This window comes from Cottoperca gobio, chromosome 17 (assembly GCF_900634415.1).
Source record: "Cottoperca gobio chromosome 17, fCotGob3.1, whole genome shotgun sequence".
NCBI classification, from domain to species: Eukaryota; Metazoa; Chordata; class Actinopteri; order Perciformes; family Bovichtidae; genus Cottoperca; species Cottoperca gobio.
Window position 1 is genome coordinate 14,857,437 of NC_041371.1, and position 15,444 is coordinate 14,872,880.

The window sequence follows — 15,444 nt, forward strand, 5'->3', positions numbered from 1 at the left end:
TAGAAAATGAATTAATCCTCACCGTGTATGAATGCAGTTTTGTTTTGGTACCTTATTTTACATTATTCAACACCAACAGTCGATTGTGTTTTATTTTGTAAACTAAAAACCGGAAACTTTGTTTCATTGATGCTAGTTAAACGTCAGTGTTTCTCTCTCTCTTTGCTTACAGTACCTGGAGGTTGTCTCTCTACCTTCCAACTGTCCCTCGCGCGCCCGACCAGTTGAAAACATTCTCGCGCTTGGGAGGTGATCCAGGATTTCGGAAGAGGAGAGAACAGGGAGACATCACCCACACTGCTCGACAACCATGCAGATACTCGGAGTCCCTTTTTTGCTGTTTTGCCTCATTTGGGGCCAGTCCTGTGCTCTCGGCGGAAAAGGTAGGAACACGAATAAGACAAAGATGGGAAAACAATCTATTTGACTTCCAAATGTTTGACTGCTTTTTCGCGTTTGAGTTGCTCAAGTTGGCAAGGAGACCACCCGTCCAACAACTTCGTCGCCATTTAGGTATTTTTTGGCTGTCTGTAGTTAAGTTCTTCTTAATGTTCAGTTGCTTAATTTGCGTTTTTTTCTTGGGAATTATTTCCTAGTTACTCAAAGTTTATGTAATGACGGACAGGGCAATTAACGGGACAGGTGCTCAGCTTGGTGAGAAGTTGTAACGCGAGATAGTCTTACTGTGATGTGTTGGGGCTGCAATTAAATATTATTTAAATGATCAATTAATCGATTATTTGTTTGCTTTAAACTATAGAATTACAGAAAATAATGAACATTACGCATTACAATGTCCTAATACCCAAGGTAACGTCTTGTTTTGTCCTAATTATATTACATTTTACCATTACATAAGACAACGAAAAACAGCAAATATTCACAAATGAGAAACTTAAACTAGGGAATGGTTGTTATTTTAGCTTGAAAAATGACAAACGATTAATTGAATCGTTACAGCTCCGGTGTCTACTCGCTTGCTTAACATAGTAATTCACATATTAACACAAAAGCATTTGTGTTACCCTTAAAGGTCGCTGGGAAACTCTTCATCACATAACATTATGTCTTAGAAGCAACCTAGCATGCCCCAGTTGATTTAGAAGATGAACACTATTAATAGGACATTTATTAAGTATATCAGTGGTTTATGTTGCTGGTCATGATTGTCTGGTTGGCCAGTGAACTGAAGATGATTTCTAACTATGATAATCGATTAGTGCTCGGGGAGGGCAGCCACAGTCGGGGCGTTTTATTCAATCACATCCTCACCCTGTGATACTCTCACAACTTCCTCTCTCTCTCTCTCTCTCTCTCTCTCTCTCTCTCTCTCTCTCTCTCTCTCTCTCTCTCTCTCTATCTCTCTATCTCTCTCTCTCTCTCTCACACACACACACACACACACACACACACACACAAACACACACACACACACACACACACAGCGTCGACTGGTGTTGCCTATGAAGGGCAGCGGTGGTTTACAGTGGTATTAATTGGGTCTCTGGAGTGAGAGCGCTGTGCTGACTGTCTGTCTGCGCTCAACTAAACATTAACATTATTTTCCCTGTTTATGAAAGACCTCCATATGGCCGGGAGCCAGAGGGAAGGCTAACTAGGTTTAGATTAAGTTTAGAGAAGTGCCTGTTTTGTGATGTGGGAACTCAGCTTTGATTGCTATATGTATAAATATAAATGGCTACGCAATGCACAGGTACATAATCTGCTGGTCTGAAGGCTAAATATCATGTTACCAAGCTAGAGCTGCAACGATAAATTGATCAACAGAAAAAAAATCTACAACTATTTTGATAATCATTTAAAAAACATTTTGAAAATGCTGTTTCCAGCCTCTCAAATATGGAGATTTCCTGCTCATGTCTTTGGGTTGTGGACTGCCAAGACATTTAAAGACATCACCTTGGACTTTGAGAAACTGGGATAGACATTTTTCACTATTGTCTGACATTTTATAGACCAAACGATTCATCAATTAATCTAGAAAATAATCTGCAGATTAACTAATGAAGAATTTAATTGTTAGACATAGCCCTATACTAAACATTATATGAAATGGCTAAATCTGATTTGACTCTTTGTAATTTCCTAAGATTTGATAAATCTGTGTATTTTTAAGTAAAGCTATTTTGTTTTAACATTCGCAAAGGAATAGATTAAGGCTGTACTTGCTGGATGTGAGCTGGGAGTGAGTTTTTGTGTGTGTGTAGATTTTGCATTTACAAGCTATACAACCTCAGCAGAATACAATATATGCACGAGACAAAGGCTTGCCGCTGAATACCTTTACATAAGAAGTCAGGAAATAGACCTTAGCAGATGAATGCCAAAGAACACAGACTGAGAGGATTTGAGGGGTGCTGAATGGAAAGAAAGGGAGGGGGAAAAAAAATCGACAACAAGATCAGATTTATGGGTGTCTTTCAACAGAGCCGTCTAGCTGCATTATCCTCACCGGAACATAAATCGTGAAAGCGATGTGGAACGCAGATGCATAACTCAGGTTTTCCTCTCCTGTGCAATGACTGGTGAAACAATGTCTGCCGGGAACTGCTGGGCCCGTCCTGTCGCTCTTTTCCTCTTTACAGTAATTCATGCCAGTTCTATTCTCTTTCTTTCTTCTGCCTTCTCACTTGCATTTTTCTCCCAGTTTCTCTCTCTCTCTTCCTTTTGACTTACTCACTGTTTGTTGCTTCGCTCTGTAGAGCTGATGCCATTCAGAGGTCAAATGTCAGACAGAGGGGGGGGGGGAGAGGGAGAGGGAGAGAGAGGGAGAGGGAGGGAGAGGGAGAGAGAGCAATCTTCATTCTGATTTCCAGTGCTGCTGCTCTTTCTCTCTCCATCGCCCTGGATTCAATTTCAAAGTTTTATGGGCTTAAGTGAGTTGTATAAATGGTGAGGCTGTCTTCTTTCTGTCTTACTTTGCCTTTTTTCATCTGGAGAGTGTCACATTCTCACTCCATCCCAGCTACCTCTATTACCGACGCCCTCCTCAGTCCCATTTATATTCTCTCCCTTTTTAGCCTGTCCAGATCTCCTCTTTATTTTACTCCCATTGTACCTTTTCTCAAACTCCCTCCACCTCAAACCTTCTCTCTCTACTTTCCCCCGTTTTTAGTTACTTGCTATATGTAAAAAGATGTGTGCATGAGTTTTAATGGCAGGAAATTGTGTTGAAAAAGAAATGAATAACCTTGTGCTTTGTACTGGAATTTATAATTGTGTGGAGGAACGTCAGGTCTGTGTGCTGCTAGAAGTATATGCAAATTAAGGCAAATATGCAAATGATTGTCCTAATTTGGATGTTAATTACTCTGTACGGCTAATTATAATATGTCTGATGAGGCGTAAGGTGGAGGAGAGGAGCAAAATGGAAGGGCTGCCATAGAATGATGCATGTGTGGTGATGAGAGAATGTGTGTGTGTGCATGTGTGTGTGTGTGCGTGTGTGTGTGTGTGTGTGTGTGTGTGTGTGTGTGTGTGTGTGTATGTGTGTGTGTGTGTGTGTGTGTGTGTGTGTGTGTGAGAGAGAGAGAGAAAAAGAGAGGTGCTAATGTGTAGGGCTGTGTGTATGGCAGTATCACACCAGCTGGTCCAATGGCCCCGGTGGGGCTTTCTGGTCTGCACTGCTCAATATGTGGTGGATAAACATTGCATGCAGTGCTGACTTCTGAGAGACACCCTCACACACAACACTACCTTGTTCTCTCACTGATGCATGGACACATCCACACACTTGGACACTCCTGTACTTTAAAAGTATCTGAGTAAACACTTTTTACATTTCTTTTAAAGACACTCACATATTTTCCTCTTCACCAGGTGGCAGGTTGTCAGTAAATGACGGAGCTGGTGCTGTGCATACGGATTGTCTATATAATTTCATCACAACCCTTTAAAATTATTTTTGTTTCTTGAATTGTTCTTGATTTTCCTCTTTTAAGCTTTATGAACACAAATGAGTCATCAGGAGAATTAAAAACAGAGAAAGGGACAGAAAGAAACCAACTTTCCTAAACCGTGACCTTACGACATCAAAAGATTGGATACATACTGTTGAACTGTTATGAATAGGATTTGGGCGTGATGACAGATCTGGTCTGTTCTAGTCTGGGAATCCCGTCCCTGCCAGTCGTTCACATAAAGATGTTTTTTGTTTGTTGTTTGTTGTTTACGAAGATGACGTCATTTGCCCCAATGTGTGTTGCCCCAGGGAGACATAAATAAACCGCTCAACCTAACCTGAAGTTCGCTTCGTTTTACAAAGTTCACTCACCTCTTCTTTCTCTAGGCTATATAGTCCATGTTGCCAGATCCACCAAACTCTGTGCTTTTTTTACTCCTTCTTTGGCCCTTTCAGTGAAATTCTGGTAGTTGCGGTCGTGTTTGTTTTGGTCGACAATTGACTTTCTTGCAGGATTTACGATGTTGCTACTGCCAGAACTTTAGTCGTTCTGACCCGTTGTTCAATGTGTTTTCATAAGATTTATGCCTCTTCCTGACTGAACAGCCTGAATTAGTAAAGCCATGTTTGAAGAACAGGGCCCAGGTAGTGGCATTTCATTCAATGACAAAAGGCATCATTTACAAAATATTCTAAGCTTTGGGTTTTGTTCAAGGGAACTTATAGCAAGTTATTGCAAATGGATTCTGATGATAAATCAGTGGCTTCCATTGATTTTCTTCATTATTAAATACATATGAGTGCGGTCGCCTGAGGTATAATTTTATTAGTTTCATCAGTTTCTCTTAAATATCTATTTTTCTCTCAAGTAAAACTTAATAAAATGTTTCCCAAAGTGGCCTAATGATTTGCTGTAACTAAGATTACAGTAAAAACATTGAAAAAAATCACTAGTGTTGGCGGCAAGAGCAGATCCAAGGGCAAATAATGTAGTTTTTTGTCTACTGAGATATTTTTTAGTCTTCACATAAGCATGCAAAACTACACATTTTGCATGGCTTGAATAGGCTGAATAGAGCAATGTTCAGCGGCAACTTACAGACTGAACTAAGGCGCTGTGCCTCTGCTGTGTCCCATGAGCTGGTGTCATTGAAGTGTTATCTATGCTCTCTATGTACACAGGCCAAGCAATCCTTTATTAAACAATAGGCTGCGGTCTGTTGTGGCTCATGATAAAGCCTGAAGTTATGAAGACATGCACCACTGCACACTGTTTTAATTATAATTCCAATACAAACTTATTAGCCTGCTGTGTATTTATACACCTAATAAAATGTGTTAAAATTGTAGTGTGTGTTCATTTTCCTTAACAGATACACGCACACCCTCTCAAACATCGATTGAGTCATCTCCTTCATCTTCCTTTCAAGTTGTCCTGTGTGGGATTCTTGTAAAATCAGTCCAAAGCCTCACCATACGCTTTGAAATGGCTTTATATTTGATTTATTTTTTATTTCTTCTGATTCTCTCCAGTAGCAATCATGAAAGAGCCATGTATTTTCTATCATTCGATATGATTCTGGAGATGTTTTACAACCACAGGTTTCCGTAAATATTTGAGAGATAGTCTACAAAGTGAAACTACATAGTGTAACATCACAGGGGCTACGGAAAGTCATGCCAAAGGGATTTCTTTTAAGTTTTCTTATACTTTGCCTACAAGGCAACTCAGTGTGTGACTGAAAAACAAATCACAACAAAAGAATATCTTGAGAGGAGACACAACATAACTGTATGTGTTTGCGTGTGTGTGAAAAACACAAGAAAGATAGAGTTTGTGTGGTTTTGCTTACACTTTCAGTCACGTCCACATGCATACACAGACTCGTGTACCTGAAGCTACTATCGTTGCTCAGAAAGAAAGGATTCACAGCAGGGAGGCAAAATGAAAGCATATCCTGAAGAAGAACGGTTTTAATATTCATGAGTCATCAGTCAGAAGTGTTATCTCTGTGTCTCTGTGTCTATCTTCCTGTTTCTTCCTCTCTATGACTCTCCACCACCCCACCTGTCTCTGTCTGTGTCACTGACTTTGCCTCTCTTTTCTTCTCCCCTTCTGGCAGCAGCACATTACATATGAGGGTTTGGATTTGTGTGTGTCAGTGGAAATATTCCTGTTTCTCCTGTCGGATCACTTTCATATTTTCGTCTAAATCTGCCAGAGTTGTGCCTCACCTTACCGAGAGTATGTCCGTTCACCTGTGCCTTTTCCCTTCATGTCTTCATGTTTTTTCTCTTCCTCGTCTGCTCTGCATTCTTTACCCGCTCTCTTCTGCTGTTGCATTTATAAATCATTAGATGATGTAGTTATAAAGTGTAACTGTGTTTTGAGGTGACATTGCTGCTTCCAAATCTGTGTTTTTGTGTGTATCACATGTGTATATTGTACACTTCATGTCTCTTGTGATAAGATTGCATTTATAATGTGATGTTATGTTGCATGAAGAAAATTAAAATATGTGTTACAGGCAAATTAAAAGCAGATTAGTTTGAAAACAGAACATATCCTTGTATATACTGTATATTCCTGTCAAAACAACCTACACAGAAATTGTATTTAATTCTTCCCTAATTTCCTAATTAAATGTTCTCCTGAAAAATGACCTCTTTGATGAAATAGCAAAGGAATACATTTTCATTTATTAGAGTCTTGTCAAGCGCAAAAACATGTGCCTGACATACTTAATGAATACACAAGACGAAATGGGCAAATATTCTTGTGTGGAGATGTTTGTTGTTTAATTACAATTCCCCAGTGGGAATAAGAGAAACTGGTTTATTTTTGTTCTAATATTCTGGGTTTTAGTGACAAAACACACTTTATTCTTCTTTATTCTTTTTGTGCTGTGTTCTGTCTTTTATTCTCACCTTGTCCATGATCCTCAGCTTTCATTGTGTACAGCACAGGTGGGGAAGTTATGACGTGTTTTTACCAGTAATAAATATATTAAATATAAATATTATTTTGGTTGTTGCAGAAGTCTAAATACACATGAACATAGTCTGAACACCATAACTGTCATGTCCACGGTCCTCCTTATATATTAACTACATCAGTGGCGGGCCGTGCATTTCACACCTAGGCCTTCAGTGATGTCCTACACAGTCCTACCTAAATTATTCCACCTCTTAATACCATCATTATGATGCCATGGATCTAGAAACTATACATTTAGACAGAAACGCAGTATAACCGGGCGTTGCATCACCCTAACAACAGAGTTATATTAATATTTACGAAACATTTAGTTGTAAATAGCAGCAGTACAATCTGCAGTGCCTCTCGGAGGCTGTGAGCCGGGGGGTACCGCTCGTAGTTAGTGATTTGAAAGTGGCGGACAAACCCTTTTCCCAGCGGGTTTGGCGTCGATGTCTATCTTTTCTTGAAAAGTTTGTCTTGACAATGGCGTTGTAATTATATCTGCGACCAAATCGATCTCTTCTCCTCCTTCAGCCATTGTGGGTTGAAAAAAAACTGCTTGTAGAAATATACACAAATTAGTTTGTTCAAAGTTTGCTAGCTCTGCATAGCTCTGCCTCTCAATAGTGCGTATCCAATCAAAAGACGTGGACGTGCTGACGTTATCGTACGCCTGCTAGCTGGCCCCGGTGTCCCCAACTCGAAATCTGATTGGTTAACGCCACAGTTTTGTCTCCGTTCACTTTAAGCGACAGGCGCCCGTACTGTTGATTCTGAAGGCCTAAGGGCAGATTTCGTGGACCCTGGCAACACATCATGGCTGAAATATGATTGGATAAAAGCTCTAACATAAAGGCCAGCCCTCCAAATCTCGATCTGAGCTGGAAGCAGCGCAACCAAGAGGAAAGCTATGACACGAAGAGAATAGACTATGGGGAATATTTTAATACATATTTGTGGAGTTTGGTTGGTTATAATTTCAAAAGTATAATTTTGTGTCAACATGAAATATGAACTGTGGGAACTTATATAAGGCCATTTACACTGTATCACAGAGAAACAAGTAGTGTGATTGTGAGTCACCTACTGCATTACTCCCTGAGTTTAGATGTGTCAGAACAGAGCTTTAATTTCTGATTTGTAATGTAGTCCCCAGCTTTACCTTTGTTCTTTCCGATTGCAGTTTGATGTATAGTCTGTTGTTGGCCTTAGAGTCATTTGGTCCTCCTCCTCTCTACACTCTTCCTATATACTCATCCAACCTTTCAACCTGAATGCTGAATACACAACCTCACTGCTTTCCACCTCTCTTTGTCTCTCTCTCTCCTTTGGTTGTCCCAAAAGGAATGAGCAGTATTTTACCACCCACAACTCTTATGTCAGCATAGACACATTTCTCATCAAGTTCATGTCACAACAGATGAGTTTTAATTTTTACTTACTCTGGTATAATGACATTTTCTGTTTATTTTATTCATGGTCGACAGCTTTTGCTATCACAACTCTGTTCCCTGTCAGCAAAAAATCCTATTAATCTTTCTGCAATTTCAGCATTGTTTTTGCACACTCTGATAATGGCTTACCTAGGTTCTTTCAAGCTCATTATTGTTAATCGATTGACATTCGTCATAGCACACAGAAACATCCTTTCTAACAGTGAGAGCTCGACTGGGCCTCTGTGCATTTAAATGTACAAATGTACAGATTTATACTTGGCTACTCGTATAGGACGATAACATCCTTTACTGAGAAGATATTTCCTCCCACAAGGTGTCAAGGAAAGACTGAGAAAACGGTGTTATTTTCAGTTGATTGTGTGTGTGTGTGTGTGTTGATGAAAAGATAATTAGTCCTTACACTGACAGTCATGTCTTGTAATGTGTCGTTACAAATACTTTTTTTTCTGAATATTTGCTTTTTTGTGCATTTCAGCTTCTGGTTTTGGCTTTTTTTTTTTCTGTCGAGGGTGGATGTCGTTAAGGTAAATGACCATGAGAATATATTGCATCAGTGTCTGTATAGTTTTATCAAATGATAAATTATTCAGGACTATAAGTTAAAAAAATTCTCCCTCTTTCTATGTCTCAAACACAATCGGTTCTTTTGGATTAGACAGAGGCAGTATGTTTTTTGCGAGACAGTGAAATGACTCCTCTGTGTTGAATAAACTTTTATGCATTGTTTGTTAAGAGTCAAAGGCAGTCAGCTCAAATAAATGACGGTCCTCCAAACAAAAAGCCTGGCAAGAAGGAGCAAGAATGTCTTCTTTAGTTTATCTGTCACAATTAACCCACGACTGAACTGTTACCTTTCTATTAAAATGCCAAGGCTTTGTGTGTGGATTGCTCACCCCCATATCTCTGCGGCACTTTTCCTCTGTAATTATAGTCAATTTTCTTCACAAGCTGACAATAACTGTATTGTATTGAGTTGAAAAGACAGTGCCACCATTACTGGCATATCAGATTGGTATGTTCAAATTACTTTTGATAGTGGAAAACAAGGAAATACTTGAAACAGTCAGCCTCTTGCTATTGCAACATACTCTTATTATCCTCCTGAGACTAAATAATTTACTTTTCACCAGAATACTATAGTCAGAAATGTTTTTTTTGTCTTCCAGATTATTGGATGAGTAAATTTAACTCTACAGGCAATAAAAACTACAGCTTTCATTCTTTCATTTATACGATCCACTGGCAACATGTTACTGAAATATGTTATAGATTTACAAAGCGATAGGTCGAACTGAAGCACCGATAAATGTGTCATTATATATGCCTGTGGTGTTTAATATCTGTCAGCATTCACATTTTAAGATTGGATTAGTGGTGTTTTGAACCTATGATTACACTTTATTTGTCACAGGAGATAGACTTTTAGTGCGAGAAAAGAGTGTTCTTGTAAAGGATAGCCAGAGCCCTAGAGGCAGTCGTGTAGTGAGAGAGGGGGAGGACAGGGTCTCAGATGAAATAACCAGAATGAAAGTGTATGGAGGTGAATAAGAGAGCCCTGATCACACTGATGTATTGGTTTTGGGATGTGTATGTGTTTGCATTAAAACATATCATCAATCCTCTTTCCTCCCCTCCTTCCCTCCTCTCCTCTCTCTCTGTGTGGCCGCTCAACCATTATACTTTATTTAAAGTAATTGACCAGAAAATGTTGTCATGAGAAAGGAAAGTGCTCTTTTTAGCAGCTATGGCAGCTTCAGGCTTGCAACTTAGGGATGTAATGGCTGTTTGCCTTTATTGGACATTAGTGTGTGTGTTATTTCTCTGCCTACCTTCATACCTTCCCTCCTACACCTGCCCTTTTCTGACATAGCCACTGACATCTCTCTTTCCCTGTTGCACTATTAAACACACACACACACACACACACACACACACACACACACACACACACACACACACACACACACACACACACACACACACACACACACACACACACACTTAGCAGCTCCTCAGCCTCTGTAATAAGGCTGCTGTCCTCACCAGTAATATGGATCAGCTGTGAGTAGAGTGGTCCAAGATGGCAGCTCCACAAAGGATCTGACAGATGCTTGGAAATGAGACAAATCAGAGAGAAGATGGCGGGCTAACTCCTCTTGTAAACCTCCTGATCTTTGTCTGTCTTTCCTCTTTCTGCCCACTTGGACAATTATGTAAGATTGCCTACATTGGTACTTACAAATAGGTTGAGATGTCATCCATTCATCCAATATTAAAGTGCTTCATTGTTTACCTCTCACTGGGGTTTGCCTCTCAAGAATTATTTCTTTATTTAGACCATTGGGTTAGAGGTGCAAAGTGACGGGGAAACACTGTAATTGCTCGGGAAGTCGTGACATAATTCCCCATTTCAAATTTTACCAGCTCTTACAGGCATTCTGTTGACTATTATCATTATATACAGAAGACTTTTTTGTTTCAGTTATTTTGACTGTCTTTGAGAAATGAGGACAATTTTGCAGCCATGGTGTTATTTGGAAAAATCCGAGGCGCTGTTGCTTCCCTCTTTGTTATAGCAGAATATGTAATTCATCCCCGTTGTCAGGTATTGATTTTAGGAGAAAAGAGATGATAAACAATGTTTTCTTTCCCGCCCTGATCCCTGTGGTAGATTAAAACAAACTGCTGAGAGTAATGTGGCTTGGCTTAGTATTAAATTCAGAGAATGCCCTCCACAGTCTTCTTACTTATGACACTATAGGAGTATAATACTTATTCACCCCCGTAGCGACCTCACCTGCCAAATTTCTAATGCTGAGAGATGAGGTAGAAAACAAAAGTCATGAAGAAAATTTTGGCAACACTATGAAATTTCACATAAACGTCTTTCCTGCTTCAGAACTACAGTGCATCTAGCAAACCTCTGAAGTGTTGAGTTGTGTCTTATCACTGGATGTACAGAGCAGAATGAATACAGTTCACATTGCAGCAGGCTGACATCATTTGCCATCTAATTATTCGAGAGCTCACTAGAATCTTTAAATATCACCAGTTGTTGACTATTATTGCACAGTCTGTCCTATGCAGGCGTAAGTCACCTCCAGTGTCCTTCGATTTATTGAACCTCCAGCTTCCTTTCTTTGGTGTCTGCCCCCCTTTGAAGTTGAAAAAAGAGATGGAGGACAGAGATTCATCAGAAAATACAAAAGAGAGGGAAAAGAATAGGACCAGGCGTGAAAGACGATGTGGAAAGGGAACAGAAGCCAAGAACAGAGGAGAAGCAAGATGTTAAGAGAAAGAGAGACTCAGAAAAATTGAAAAGAATGAAAAAAATGAGAGAATCATGACACAAAAAGATGGAAAATAAAGGTAGAAAAACTGCGGTGTGGTGATGTTTGCCATTGCCACTCATTGTTTGGCGGTGTGAGTGGTCGGCAGAAGGCCCCAGAGCGATTCATCATGATTATGTGGTGGTAGGCAGGTAATGTCACAGCAGGCAGGGCTGGGCACACGAGAGGCGGAGACTGACGCTATTTCTGGGCATCTGTCTTTGCCTGCCAGGATCTAGTTGGTCACATCAGCCTGTGTTGTTTCTCTGCTGTGCCCTCTGAATATCTCAATTGTTTTCTCTTGTATGTTCTTTTTTTCAGTTTGACTGGTTTGTGGGCAGTGCCGTTTATTTTGCAGGTCCACATGATGTGTTACTTTTACATTTAGAAATTGATGTTGGGCCTTAGCTACCTATATCGATATTTTTGGCTATCTTTACTCCCCACTCTAGTCTGTCAGTGACTCATTAAAGATGTATCAAATGTCAAACGTCAGTTTCGGTCTTCCTCTCCTTGTCCCTTTGGCTCTCACCATTTTTCTTCCTCTATCTTTACCCCACCTCATGTGGCATTCCCTGTCATTTCTAACCTTGATCCTGTACATCTCTTATGTATGTTTCTCTCTTCACTGATCCCTGTCAGTTAGCCACATTTCACTTCTTCTAAAACAGCTGACACTGTGCAGTGATGAACTCTCATGGTTATTTGTCCAACTGTCAGTAGTTCTGTATGTAACCCATGTATAAATGATAACATGTTTTATATTTCACAAACATCCATTTATTCATATTTTATTGTAATAATACTCCTTTTTTGTATATTTATTTCGAGGAGTCTTATTTAGTTAAATATGCTTTTATTTTGATACTCCTAAAACTGGCACTTTCTGGGTTCGCGCCACTTTCGGGAGACGTTTTCGGGTTCCGCTGAGGAGAGGAGGCATGTGGGTAGAGAGTTGCTTGGCGCTGGATGAGGCCTCTCTCCGAGCCTTGAGACAATAAATGCTGGTTGAAAAGGCAGAAGCTCTCCTCATCGTTATTTCCTGGTTCCACACAACACAACGCAGAGTCGATCGTGGTGTCAGTAGCAGACCGGCTACAGTGGTGCCGTGACCCGGATTCACAGTGCTTCAGGCTGTTTCTTCGTCGTTCCTGAGGCTGTGGATCAACACCAGCTTGGTCACCAGAGGTTGCTGCACACCACACATTTACTTTCATGTGCTAAAGTCTGTCCCCGATAACCTGACCACTGAAGGAAGAGAAGGAGGAGAGGAAGGGCAAATATTCCAAGCTGGAGGCTGAGCAGGAAAGCATGAGGCAAGGCATCAGTGATAAGTATGGCTTGAAAAAGCGTGAGGAGGCCGAGGCTGAGGCAGCAGCAGCTGCTGCGGAGGAGCCTGCAGAGGGCAGCTTGACTTGACCCAAGAAGCTGGTGCCAGCCGGCTGTGGCGACGAGGAGGAAGAGGAGAGCATCATGGACACAGTGATGAAATACCTGCCAGGCCCGCTGCAAGGCATGCTCAAGAAGTAGGCTAGCTCGCTAGCTAATGCTAACGTTATCTGGCTTAGTTCATAGGCTGCATTCACATGGTTGGCTTGAATCATGATTTTTTGACAGATGAGAACATTGCTTTGAAAGTACATACAATAAAATGTTATCTGGCGTGATGTTTTGGTTTCTGGAGTAAGTTTTGTGGTGGGGAAATGAATCAGATGTGACCCAGCAGTGTGCATTGCAGCCATTAGATGGCCAGGTATATGTTAGCTTGACTGATGTTAACGTTGGCTATTTTACACTTATAATTTGTTTTCCTGTACCTCTGATCTGGTGGATATGCCTCATAGGGACAATGTGACTGATGTATATGTTTGAGGGTAGCAGGGTTTATTGGGTACTGAGTTTGTATGGTGTACAAGGTACCATACTAATCTAGGAGGGGCTTAGGCTTGATCACCCTTATGTTTCCTCTGAACCTATACAGTAGGTGGCTTATACAGCCGATGGTAATGCTTAGAGTTTTTCAGTGAGTACGTGCATTTTGTTTCAGTTGTCTTGGGGGTCAGATTGGCGCACATAGGTACGTTATGGTCTGGATGTTGGTGAAATTTAGGAGGGGTGAATGTAACCGATGTATAAATGATAACATGTTTTACATTTCACAAACATCCAATTGTTCATATTTTATTGTAATAATACTCCTTTTTTGTATATTTATCTCGAGGAGTCTTATTTAGTTAAATATGCTTTTATTTTGATACTCCTAAAACTGGCACGTTCTGTTTTTGCGCCACTTTCTCGAGACGTTTTGAATGATGCATGTGTGGTGATGAGAGAATGTGTGTGTGTGTGCATGTGTGTGTGTGTGTGTGTGTGTGTGTGTGTGTGTGTGTGTGTGTGTGTGTGTGTGTGTGTGTGTGTGTGTGTGTGTGTGTGTCTGTGGGTAAAAAATAAGTCTCCAGCGCTTCATGTTCATCACATGGTTGTGGGTGGATGTTTTTGGAGCAGACAAATATACACACTCACACAGACATTTAATGTCATGTGTACTTCCTGTACATCCAGTCTCTAATGCACAGTGTGGTGGTAGGGAGGTCTAAATGATTAATGATTGCCTCTCTGGTGTGTCTGCCAAGGCTGCAGCTAAAACCAGTGTCATTCTCTCTTACTGCTGTCACTCCATGAATATTGTATATGTTATGGACATGCTTGCCTCAAAAATAAGCTGAGTTCTGTCCCGTGTTTCCCCTAGGTTTACTGCTTTGGAGGGGCGCTCACCGTTCTCCCCTCTCCTTTCTGCCGCTCTGTAGGTGTGTGCGCACGTGTAGGTGTGTGCGCACGTGTAGGTGTGTGCGCACGTGTGTGTGTGTCAGCTGCGAAGCCCCGACCTTTGTAAAACGGAGCGAAGGAGAGCATGTGAATGCGCAAAGTAGACAGTACAAACTGAAACGTGCACATACATTAGATCAATAGCATAAGCGGTTAGTTTATTTAATAAAAGAGCAACTGTCAATGTGAAAAGGGAGTTGTGAATAAAAATTTTTATATATATTTTTAATTCGAGAAAGAAAAAGAAAACACCTTGAATTTCAGGCAGGGCGCTGGGCTCTGTTGGCGGTCATGTTTTAATCCATCCAATTGTCTAGCCAATTGTTTACTTTTCCATAATAAAAGTAAGGATTAAAAACATTTCATAGAAGCAATGCTCCGCTTTATCGGTCCTTAATGCCAATTTATATACTGCTATATTATCTCAAGCTATCGTTCATGAAAGCTATTCACATTTTGTGATCTTACCTGGAAAAACTCCTACAGTGCACAGGAAGATGTTTACATTTCCAACAGCCGCAACAATAACTTTTTCAAAAATGGGAATTGCACAATTAGCATAAGCCATGATTACCACCACGGCTGAATAGACAACGTTAAAGGATAAGGCTGATGATATTTAGTATGTTTATTAATGTCAACAGATCCAATGAAAATACTCAAACCAAAAATTGTATTGATCGTACTAACAAGTATATCGTAGTCTCTTGGCTGTGTACTGTTGCCTAAGCCTAATACAACTTATTCTTGTTATTTCTGCCATACACCTCCATTGTTGTCCAAAACCACAGAAATGAGCCACACTGTTGCACTGGGTGACATATGTTGAGTCAACCACACATACACACTCCTGCTACTGTAAATACTCGAACCCTCACTCAATGTGTATTAATTATTATTAGTCCCTAACAGATGCACTATTGACTTTGA

General features: G+C 40.4%; 1 protein-coding gene and 1 pseudogene across 1 annotated transcript in view; both read left to right on the forward strand.

Annotated features, from left to right (window-relative positions):
* The first annotated feature begins 260 nt into the window (after positions 1-260).
* clstn2a (calsyntenin 2a) overlaps positions 261-15,444 on the forward strand; it is a 139,119-nt gene continuing 123,935 nt past the window's right edge. The window contains exon 1 of the mRNA XM_029453535.1: positions 261-383. Within this exon, the coding sequence (XP_029309395.1) occupies positions 311-383 (73 nt within the window). The 5' untranslated portion in view covers positions 261-310. The remainder of the gene's footprint in view (positions 384-15,444) is intronic.
* Positions 12,630-13,218, forward strand: LOC115022261 (complexin-1-like; annotated as a pseudogene).